This window comes from Culex pipiens, chromosome 3 (assembly GCF_016801865.2).
Source record: "Culex pipiens pallens isolate TS chromosome 3, TS_CPP_V2, whole genome shotgun sequence".
Lineage (NCBI taxonomy): Eukaryota > Metazoa > Arthropoda > Insecta > Diptera > Culicidae > Culex > Culex pipiens.
Genome location: NC_068939.1, coordinates 148,549,166 through 148,561,191, shown reverse-complemented (window position 1 = coordinate 148,561,191; position 12,026 = coordinate 148,549,166). Strand labels below are relative to the sequence as shown.

General features: G+C 37.4%; 1 protein-coding gene and 1 long non-coding RNA gene across 2 annotated transcripts in view; one reads left to right on the top strand and one right to left on the bottom strand.

Annotated features, from left to right (window-relative positions):
* The first annotated feature begins 1,170 nt into the window (after positions 1-1,170).
* The window catches only part of LOC120432201 (nuclear protein localization protein 4 homolog), a 56,022-nt gene continuing 45,166 nt past the window's right edge, over positions 1,171-12,026 (top strand). Inside the window, exons 1-5 of the mRNA XM_039597358.2 lie at positions 1,171-1,490; positions 5,970-6,119; positions 6,179-6,483; positions 6,539-7,266; positions 7,323-7,483. Coding sequence (XP_039453292.1) covers positions 1,470-1,490; positions 5,970-6,119; positions 6,179-6,483; positions 6,539-7,266; positions 7,323-7,483 — 1,365 coding nt within the window. The 5' untranslated portion in view covers positions 1,171-1,469. The remainder of the gene's footprint in view (positions 1,491-5,969; positions 6,120-6,178; positions 6,484-6,538; positions 7,267-7,322; positions 7,484-12,026) is intronic.
* Positions 9,348-11,935, bottom strand: LOC128093658 (uncharacterized). Its single transcript, XR_008212670.1, has 3 exons — positions 11,655-11,935; positions 11,402-11,575; positions 9,348-9,632 (listed from the first exon to the last, which is right to left on the bottom strand). It is a non-coding gene; the product is annotated as an uncharacterized LOC128093658 (long non-coding RNA).

Here is a 12,026-nt window from a genome sequence, read left to right as displayed (position 1 = left end):
CTCGTCTCCAGTCGCCAACAATGTTGGCCGCTCTTGCGTCTTCGTCAACTGAACACAGCCGACGTCCCCGTCCAGGTTCGCTGCTGAATATTGTTTAAGCCGCCCGCTCGTCCGCCATTCAGGCTACATATCCAGCCAATGTCCAGCCCACTTCAGCCAGACTTTAACGATATCAGCGTGTTTGTAGTCTTGGTACAACTCAAAATTCATACGCCAGCGATTACCACCGAAGATAGAGCGCAGGATTCTCCGGTTGAAGACCACAGGACCTCTCTGGTCGGCATCCTTCAACCTCCACGCTTCCTGTCCGTAACGAGCCGTGGGAGTATCAAAGTCCTGTACAGCGTTATTATTGTAGACATTCTTAGGCTAAGGGACTTCAGCTGACTACGGAGACCATAGAAAGCCTTGTTTGCAGCTCCAATGGAGCACTTCCATTCGAGCAGTTTTTGCTTTTTCTACAATGTATTCCTTATTGGAGAACTGTCATTTCTACCACTCGAATCTACAGATTGTCAAGGGAAACTCGACAATCTGTACTCGAAACGGGTGCTTCATACGCCGTTTTACTTCGCAACTCAAATCGTTGTCACACGTAACGAATGTACCAAGATAAACAAATTCATTCGTCACCTCGTATAATTCTCCTTCTAACTCTATCTGAATCTGAAATTCGATCTGAAATGAATTTTGTCGAAACAAACCAAACTGTTTCCAATTGAGTACTAAAGCCCTATGTCAATTTTTATGTACAACGGTAAAAAACACGATTAAAAACCATTTCTAATAACTTTTTTTCATTTTAACGCAATTTTTTTTTGACAGGACAACATTTTTTCGATGGATTAACTATGGTCCCCTTGGAACGAGCTGTCAAGTAGGAGCTTTTCTGTCAAGAAGGACCACGAGGTTAATATTTCAAAATTGATTTAAAAATCCATTTCAAACTCTTTGTGGTCGTACAAAGGGTCATTGTACTCAGAATAATAAGCTTTATCGCTGTGAACAATGATATCAGCATTCTAAGCTTCATTTTAGGACCCAATTCCTCAAACTGGCAGCACCGCACATTTCTTCGCAAACAAACTCGTCAGCACGCAGCCACTTTGTAGATTTGCCGTGACTGACAGCTGCTGTCCGGCCGCCGCCGCTGTGCACCAGAGAGAAACGTCAGTTGCGTTTCGGTTTCGGTCGCTTTTGTTGGTGATTTTTTTTTCGCAATCTCACAGCAGCCCGTAAAAGCAGTTGAATTTCGGTGACTTCAGGCTTAAATCGAGTGATTACGGTAATCCGGCGCGGCTCGTCTCGTCGGACTTCATTTGCTGACTTGGATTTACGCACTATTTGGGCGCTGACTTACATAAGGAGCGATTTGTTGTAAGTTTTTGGAAATCAGCTGCGGTCAAGGAACTGTGAACCAGATCTCCGGGATATTTGCGGATTTGAAGCCTCCGGGTAGAGGACTAGAAATGTCCAAAGCTAGTAAAATTGTAAGTATAGCCGTTCGTCGACTAACAGTGTTTTAATCCGGTTGGCAGTGCATCGAGAAGACTGGTGGCTAGGAAAGGGGAATGACGTGCCGAAAAGTGATATGTCACTGCCAAATGACAGAGATGGCAAATCAGAAACCGGGGGTTGTACTATTCTGTTTTGGTTAGAATATGATTTTAATGACGAGTGATGTTAAATAATAAGGGGCCGTGGATTGTACTATCTTTTCAAGAGGGATTTGCGGGATCAGGATCGATCTAACCTCAATCAAAATAGAAAATAACAACTGTCAGATCAGAAGGCTGTGTTTTGTTTTTCGTCATTTGGCAGTGTTGCCAGCACATGAGTGTTATATCTCATAAGCGTCCGTGGATATACAATTCTAGAGTTTTTTTTTTTATTAGGTCCTATAAAAATATGAAAGACAATAGTTTAGAGGTGGGCAAAACTGCTCTTTTTTAGGAGCCGCTCATTATCGTTCGCTCATTAAAAAGAGCCGCTCTTTTGAACGGCTCTTTCGCTCTTTTTCAAAATATGGATAAAAAGGACATTTAAAAAAAAAAATGATGTGGTTTTTAAAGCTATTTCACAAAGGAATAATATAAAATATTTGAGAAAAAATAACTAAAGACGAGAAGATGTTTCCAAAATCTCTATGCTATTTAGTAGATTTTTGGCAATAATTTACAAGTTAAGCAATTTGAATACTCAAATATGTATTCGGGTAATACTTAAATGTATGATCAGTAAAATGAAATGTTCGTTCATTTTGTATGCAAAATCATTTACTTTTGGAATTCCCTGGAGATGGAGCCACACGTTGCCGTCGTTTCAGGGCTATTTGCAAAGATGGTTGCCGATGTTGATATATATCACACATTTATTTTATATTTATATACTTGTGTTGATAGAAATCACAACTATTATACTATGTAAAATTGCAAGATATTGATTTTTTTATTTGCATCTCAATATTCTTGTTTGTAAAATCTGGTAGGAACAGGTTTAAATCTTTTTGATACATAGTTAGCTTAGGTAGAAATTCATAAAGCAAAGCAACGCTTACGCACAACAGTAAGGAGGGCTCTTCTAGGCATTGTGCGACTATATTAAATAATTTAATTAATCACAAAAACAGGAGCGTGATTTTTTCTTATCTTAATGTGGGTGTTAGGTTAGGATCTGGTATTTTAATAAATAAGTTTTTTGCAAGGCACTCAGAATAGCTAGTTTTTTTTGTAACTTTAGATTGTTTAATAATTCCAGGCCGACAGTTCTAGGCGAGTTAAGTGATGCTATCAGAATCTCTGATTTCAATTTAAGTGATATACTAACCATTCGGAATTGTCAAAACATCCATAGAGTCTCGATCAATCAATAATGGAATGATATCGGACAAAATTCGTTAATCTGTTGAACTAACGGTTCTCGGATTATGGTTGTATCGACCATTGTTGCGAATCGAGGATTTACTGGAGTTTTGACGATCGAATGGAGCCTAACATTTGAAAGGGACACATTAGTTTTGTGAACAGGAGTTCATCTCTTTCACTCAAATGACAGTTTATATTAGGTATGATAGGGATACACTCTTGTTTGCAGAGCTTCTGTGCCCTAATGAAATGGAAGGCACGAAATATTCTTCTTAACGAAGAGTATTCACCTTGTAAATTATGAACTGTTCATTTATGTTTATTGGTTTTGGAAGCGGCAAGTCATGTTTAAATACTAGGTAAAGGAATGTTTGCCTTTGTATTAAAATTTCGGGGATTTGAGATTTAAGTTACTTTCAGACAGTTTAGTTGAGGTTGTTGATTCAAGTTAGTTAGTTTTCCTGAAATGAATAATTGGGCATAAATTATTAGTTAAATTGGTCAAAGTGTACTATTTTATTGGCAGATCTGCTTCTAATTGTAATGTACGACAAGACTACTGACGGACGTGACAAGACGGGCCCAGTAAAAAGGCCTCAAGATTTATATTCCCTAGACAAGTTAGTTTTCATCTTTTGTTTTCCAGTATTTTTTTTTTAAATTTCCTTTAAATTTGTAATACATTATAGGTTTCCTTTGTATAAATCTCTGATTAGTTACATTTTCTTATTTAATTAACTCATAATTTAATTTCTTTCGGGCCTTTTTACTTTGAATCATAATTTCAGATTTTCTTTATTCAGTGTTAAACTTAGATTAACGTAACTGCTCAAGTCATCCAAGTTCTTACAACTCACACCTACACTAATTTTCTTTCACCTTCCCCCTCCCGATCCCCTATATCTTCCGGTGGTGTTCATTTTGTATGCAATACTAGTTCGGCCACTACCCTTTTTTCCACAAGAAACCGGACTTGGACTGACTTGAGGCCGCGTCCCCCACCTTGCTCCGTAAAACGAAAACGAAAACGAAACGAAAATCATTTACTTTTGGAATTCCAATAAGAGGAAACTGAAAATATGAGCTTGGTTAAGTGGTTAAGAGCCTTTCAATATATATATTGATAAAAAAGTTGCTATTTGAAATAAGACGATTCAGCTCTGAAAATTTCGGGAAATAGTCTTTCTTTAACCTTTAACCTGCCTTTTATCTTGAAATACTTGAAAAAGTACACCAAAGAACAATGCTGGGATTATTTTTCATTAGCACTGAAATATTTGAAATTGTATTTTTAATTCTCAAAAACAGATTTAACACTTAAATAAATTATATTCATAACAAGTTTAAAAAATATTCCATCTTGGAACGGTTCTGTCAAAAGACCGGAATTCAAAAAAGAACCGTGGTTCTTTTTTTGTGAGCCACGGATCGTTCGCTCTTTTTAATGAACCGGCTCTTTGAGCGGCTCGTTCTTTTTTTGCCCACCTCTACAATAGTTTATTGGTTCTTTTCAAAAAATAAACTCTGGAATTGTGGTTGTGTTAAATTTGGCTGGGAATAAACTTTAACATTGACATTAATGTCACACATTAAATGTTGAACATTCAATGTGTCGAAAACAAAAGTAAAAAAAAAATTACTTTTGTTTTAGACACGTTGAGACCATTTTTCATCAAAATCGGCCTATTTTTCGGCACTTATTTTTAATAAAAAAAATGTTACAGTTTAGCTACTATCAAAATCTTGCATAATACGAATTTATAAAAATATGTTATTCTCACAGTTTAATGCGTTTTTCTGTTTCTTTTTCTAAAATTCAAAATTTATAAAATGCCTAGTAGTGTCATAATCTCGGTATTAATAATTTTCAATAAATATTTGTATTTTTGGCAACAATTTTTTATTCCATTAATATTTGGGCTGGACAAAAACTTTAAAAGAAATGTTGCAAACTTATCATTTTCAAATGCCGATATCTTAGCAGCCATTGGTCCAATAATTTAAAGATAATTTTGGAAGAAGTTTTGCATTTTTTTTTGTTTTTGCAGCTGTCCAAGCTCCATGCCAAAAAAGAATTATTTTGTATGGAAATTGTCCACGATGGGGGGGTGGGGGGTGGATGGTTCCTGGAATCAATTTTCAAAATAAATTGTGAATAATTTATATAAAATTGTTGACTAACATTTGAAAAACGTCAAATATTCAACATTACGCCCTTTCGAAATGTTAGAATTGATTCCAAAATTTAAAAAAAATCCAAGAGATCAGAAAATTTCACGAGTGTTTCATGGTTGAGAAATTGAAAATAGGACCTTGGGACCATCCATAAACCACGTGGACACCCCCCCCCCCCCCACCATCTTGAACAATTGACCATATCAAAAAAACTATTTTGTACGGATCGTGTACAATCGACATACCCCCCCCCCCCCCCCCCCTAAAGTGTCCACGTGGTTTAAGGATGGGCCCCATACTGCCCATGTTCACATAAATGTCCCATATGCAAAAACAGCAAGCTGAGAAAAACGCAAAACAAGTTTGTCCCACACATAAGGCTACGTGTTAAGTTTTCGCGAAAAAACTGAATTTCCTCCTGATTTCTAGAACAAAGTACTGGATGTTATAGGCTCTTTTGAAAGAGCACACAATTTTGAACAAAACTGCATCAATAACTCGAAAACGATGAAAATGCATATGGGACATTTATGCGATCAGGGGCAGCATAAGTTTTTGAAATATCAAGTAAAAATTTTCTATGGTTCATAAGCAGCGGTTTTTTGTCCCCTAAAACAAATCAAACAATTTCAAAAATAAAAAAATATGGATTTTGTGAGATTATTTTTTGTTAAAAAAGTTTATTAAAAAATCTGCTAAATAATCCGTGTACCAATAGTCCTCATCTATAAGTTTGCCAAATACACCAAACTGTATGAAATGTAAAATTGTATGGAACCTTGTATGAATGAACCAATGCCACAAAATGGCATCTTTGTTGATAGTGAAGGCCACAACAAGTTTGAGCCAAATAAAAAAATACAAAACATAAAAATGCACGAAATCGGCCGATTTCGCAGCGAATTGCTCAAATATCTTCTTCATTTCCAGGTGCTCCGAATCCAGTCTGCAGACGGCACCAAGCGGGTCGAAGTCCCGGACACCGGTACCCTGCGCGAACTGTACGATGCTGTACAGGCCACGTTCGGCTACCCTGACGATGGATTTGCCCTGTACAAGGAGAGAAATTGCACCAAGGAGGTGAGTTCCCTGGCAAGGTTTTATGACTCCACGATAACATTTTAAATTTCAATTTTCAGCTCGTTTCCAGCCGATCTCAGTCGGTCAAGGACAGCGCCCTGAAGCATGGCGATATGATCTACCTGCGCAGCGTTGCCGGCCCGTCCACGTCCAAGCAGCAGCCGCCGGAGCGCAGCTCCTCGGTGGCATCAATCGCGTCCACTAGCAGCTCTTCGGGAGCGACGACTTCGGGTGGTGGTGGGTTCAGCCGCGAGCCTACTCCGAGCACCAGCGGTGCCACCGCGCTGCTCAACGGGGAAGATCCGGTTGACATTGAGTTGTATAAGCAGGATGGACGCATTCAGAGAAAGCGCGATGAGAAATTGTAAGGGATTTGTTAAGGTTTGGAGGTTCGGTGATGAGTATTTTTTATGTTGCAGATGCCGCCACAATTCAAACGGGTGCTGTGTACACTGCTCTCCTCTGGAACCATACGACGAGGCTTACCTAAAGGAACAGAAGATCAAGCACTTTTCGTTCCACTCGTACTTGAAGAAGCTCACATCCGGCGTTGACCGCGGCAAGTTCGTTGCGCTGGAAGATCTCAACTGCAAGATTAAAATGGGCTGCCGTGACCACCCGCCGTGGCCCAAGGGCATTTGCTCCAAGTGTCAGCCGTCAGCAATCACGCTCAACAGGCAAACGTACCGTCACGTTGACAACGTCATGTTTGAAAACACCGGAATCGTAGAGCGGTTCCTGAACTATTGGCGCACCACCGGCCATCAGCGCATCGGGATGCTGTTTGGTACGTACGAGGTACATCCGGATGTACCGCTGGGAATCCGGGCCCGGGTGGCCGCCATCTACGAGCCCCCGCAGGAGAGCAACCGCGATTCGATCCGCTTGCTGGAGGATGAACACGCCGTGGAAATTGAAGAGCTGGCCCGTCAGTTGGGCTTGCAGCGTGTCGGCTGGATCTTCACCGATCTGCTGGCGGAAAATGCCGCCGCCGGAACGGTGAAGCACGTGCGTGGCATCAAAACGCACTTCCTGACCGCTCACGAGTGCATTCTGGCGGGGCACTTGCAGAACAAGTATCCCAACCGCTGCAAGCACGCCTCGAAGGGGCTGTTTGGGTCGAAGTTTGTAACTGTTTGTGTAACTGGTGAGTAATGCTTCTGTACTGGAAGAAAGCAAAACCTAAATTTCCCTCTCTTTTAGGTGACGATAAGAAGCAGGTGCACATGGAAGGATATGCCGTTTCGGCGCAGTGTATGGCTTTGGTACGGGATAATTGTCTGATTCCGACCAAGGATGCGCCAGAGCTGGGATACATACGCGAGTCGTCCGATAAGCAGTACGTTCCGGATGTCTACTATAAGGTAGGTGCCGCTTGATTATTTTAGCCGTTTCCGAGTGAAGTAAGATGATATCACAAAGTTAAAAGTCAAATGCAACGAATTGTGTAAAAAATACCGTCATCTGGGGGAATCGGGACAAATGTGGCAATGTGGGACAGCCTTCTTACTCTACAACATTTAGATGTTTTTGATTGGTTTCGGATAGAAAAACAGAAATAGTGCATCGGTTTTAAAATTTCAAGCTTTTAAGTGCTTTAAAAACTACTGTCCCTATTCCCTATCCCAGACTGTAGTCCCAATTCCCATATTTTGGGCAGTTTCGTTGCTCTAGAACGCCATGGAATGAGAATCCAATGCGATCATTTTTTATGCATATTAAATCAAACAATGATGCAATATGAGTATCAAACGAAGTGAAATTTTGTATGCTTTTTTCATTTTATTAGAGTTTTTTTTTTAAATACTAAACTGCCGTTCTAAGCATAATTGTCCCATGTCATTTTTTGACGATTTTGACCTTTTGACATTTTTAAGTTTAGTTTGTCGTATACTTTTCGAAAAACCCATAAAATCTAGTACTTTGTTCGGAAACTCATCAAAAACAACACCAAGTCTGTTTGTCCCATCGTTACACTTCTACGCATAATTGTCCCACCAAGTATTTTCTTTCATAGAATCATTAGTTATACGAAGCAATGAGTCTTGTTTACTTACTGTATAGCAAGAGGATCATAAGTAAGAGTGATAAACTGCTAACTGGGGCGATTGGGGACACATAGGACGAATAAGAACCCACGGGACAATTATGCGTAGAAACACAGAAATCGATCGAAAAATTTCAATCGCGTTTTTCTCAGTTGCACTTTTTTGAACATGGGACAATTATGCGTAGAACGGCAGTAAAATTTTCACAAATTACTGTTTTTTTTTTTAAATACTAAAAAATTTCAAAATATGCAATATGGGTATCAAACGAATTGAACTTTCGTATGCCTTTTCAATTTATTAGATTTTTTTTTTTTGTAAAATTCTACAATTTCACAAACTACCGTATTTTTTCGAAAATTCTCAAATTTTCAAAATCTGCAATATGCACTTTTTCAATATTTCGTCACCGCCATATTGGCCGCCATCTTTGATTAAAAAATGTTAATCACTTTAGCGTAGTTTAGGGGTCATACTTAAGCTCGACAATCAAAATAAGAAAGCGAAAACAATTTTTTTTCTGGATTCGATTATCCGAAGTGAAATTTTTCCGAGGCCTTCGTATAATTGATTCTGGACTGTATCAAACGAAGCGAAATTTTGCATGCTTCATATCTCGGATTAGTTTTCAAAAAGACGTAAGAGCCATTGGTCAACAAAGCCCTTTTTGCATCGGTATTCGACCTACTTACGAAAAACCAATCTACCAAAATCTACATCCCTGATTGTAAAGTCCGTCAGACTTCCGTCGTTAGTCGTCTGTGCAATCGTACGACGTCGCACGACAATGTCGTGCGACTTTCGCGCGAATGTCATACGTTTTTGCACCAAAATGTCGTATTTGTCGTGCGATCGATGATCGAAATTGTACGACATTGTCGTATGACATTCGACTGACGTCGCACGGTTTTGTTATTTAGGATGTCGTGCCTTTGTCGTGTGATGTCATTTCGGGTTTTTAGATTATGTTGCAGTGAAAAATAGATGTTTGTTTTATTTTTATTTATTTTTAGATGTATTTTTACTTTAAATTGCACTTTTTCACTCGATTTAAAATACATTCATTAATTTTATTTTTTGTGTGTCGCGATCCTCACGTAGTTTTTGACGTTGTCTTCCGGTTGGTCTTTCAGCTCGTCTCGTCGGCATCTTGGCCGGAAGTTTTTGGCGTTGTCTTCCGGGTCCAGAATTTGCCAGCCATCTTTTCGAGCCGACGCCAGCGTGCTCGGCAGCATCTTGATCAAGATGGACTATTGCTCCTCGACAAGCCGCAGATACGGCGGGGTGCGGCGGCACCGTTTATGTCCCATGGATTGATGGCCACCGGAGTACGGGACAACGTCGGTTTACCCACTTCCGGAGCAGGTGTTTTTGCGGTCGTTACAGCTTCCGTTCAACAAAATGCGTGGGACAACACGGAGACGCTGGTTTGTTAGCAGGATCAGATTGGAAAATTTTTGGTTACCTGAAAAAAGATAATGTAATTTGGCTGAATCATCATATCCAAATCATATCTAGGGTTTTGTTGTTGAAACAAAGGGAATCTCATGACAGATATCATACTCAAACAATCTGTGATAATTCATAAAACAAGTAATTGTAGAATATTCAAAAATTTAACTTTCAATTTGAAATTTTGAAAAAAAAAATTAAAAAAAGCAGTTAATTAAAACTTATAAATTTTTAAGAAAATAAAGATAAAAGAAAGTTTAAGACAACAAAAAATTCTAACATTTTAAATTTCAAATTAAAAATCAACATCAACGCATGGTTTTTCTCCAAAGTTTTATGGAGAAATCTGGACCAGTTTAAATATTTTTAATTTTTTTTTAATTTGAAGTGCATGTGTTTCTGAAGACCCCAAAGTCCATGCTTTGAGGAAGCTAAGAACTTGAAAGACTTCAAACAGTTTTAAAATGTTCGAATGTTTAAATTTATCGTAAAAATTCAAAATAGCTGAACAATTTAAAAATGAAATTTAATCTTTGATATTTTTTAAATTTACAAATATCAAGAATTATACGAATACACTCAAAACCCGATGGTTTGACACCAACTGTTGTCAAACGAAAGGGGTCACTTTTTAGTTTGACACCCATTTTACAAACGAAAAAGTGACCAACCACCGGTGCTGAGTGTAATACAATATAAAAATTTAAGAGATTAAAAATTGTAGAACCTAGGTATTTCAAAATTATTATTTTTTTTTTGAATTTAGAGTTTTAGAACTTTAAAATTATGAAATACTAAAATTCTTAAATTCTATAAATCTTTTATTCTAAAATTTTAAAATCCTGAAATTAAAAAAAATATTTTTAAATCCTAAAATTCTAAAAAATGCTAAAATTAAAAATTTTAAAATTTAAGAATTTTACAATTTTAGAATTGTAGAATTTTAGAATTTTAGAATTTTAGAATTTTAGAATTTTAGAATTTTAGAATTTTAGAATTTTAGAATTTTAGAATTTTAGAATTTTAGAATTTCAGAATTTTAGAATTTTAGAATTTTAGAATTTTAGAATTTTAGAATTTTAGAATTTTAGAATTTTAGAATTTTAGAATTTTAGAATTTTAGAATTTTAGAATTTTAGAATTTTAGAATTTTAGAATTTTAGAATTTTAAAATTTTTGAATTTTAGAATTTTAGAATTTTAGAATTTTAGAATTTTAGAATTTTCGAATTCAGAATTTTACAATTTTTTTTTTTAGAATTTTAGAATTATTTTTTTCTAAGTGTTTGAAATAAAAAAATATTGCTTTTACCTTTTCGTAATCTGTATTTTTTCAATTAATTATAATTTTAATATAAATATTTTTTATTTAAAAAAAATATTTCTGCAAACCTTTTAAAAAAATACTTTATTTGTAATCTGCTTTGTTTTCAACCTTTTTTATTTAAATTAATTTTATTTCTTTCAGTTAAAAAAATATAAAAAAAATCTGTAAAATATTATCCAGGATGTTGGTAGTTTTTAAATTTTGAAACTCATCATCAAGATATTCCTGGCGGAGCACTTATGTTAGAGTTTTTTATTATACAATTCTGAAGTCCAATAATCATAACACCCAATATTAGCCCTCATACTTTCCGTCTTCCAAGCTCACTCCCGATACTTTGAAATGCGCCTCTTCCATCATTTCAATGACTTGAAGCAACAGTTCTATTGATAAAAACTTCCGGTGGATCAGAAACACCGCCACGAGATGATTATTCTGTACCCCTTTTTCTCTTACCTTGGGTAGAACTTTTGACACTCGGTGTTTCATCCTCCTCCTCCTTTGGAATGAACCATATCCTCCATAAGCTCGGTTCCTTCCGGTCCCGTCTTCCGCCACGAAGAATTGGCCCGCCGGATTCATGCGTCTCGTCCTCCTCCTCCACCGCCACGAAGACCGAATTCTGAATATCTGGAACATAAGAAACTATAATTTGGCCACTTGCCCACTCCGGCCGGAACTTTCCGACAGAAAAAGAAGCACAACTTACCTATCAACCGGTCAAAATCCTTCCGAAGCCCAACATCAACAATAACTGGTTCGATTCGGTTGCAATCAAGTCCAAACAAGACCAGCTAAAGAGAACTGTCAAACTGTTTGCGTCGACGAAAATCGTGACGTCGAATTGAAGGGAAATCGATGGAAAAAACAATGTCGGGCAGGTCGAGTGTTTGTCGTACGTTTGTCGTCCTTTCGACCAATCGATATCGAAACGGTAAAATCAAAACCGCGCGACAGCTTGTACGACGTGCGACATTTTTCAAACAGGGATGTTATAGAACCCAATCACCAAATTAAAAGCTCCCGTTGTTCTAGTTTGGCCTGTGAACCTTGCATAAATCTCTCATTTACATTCCAAACG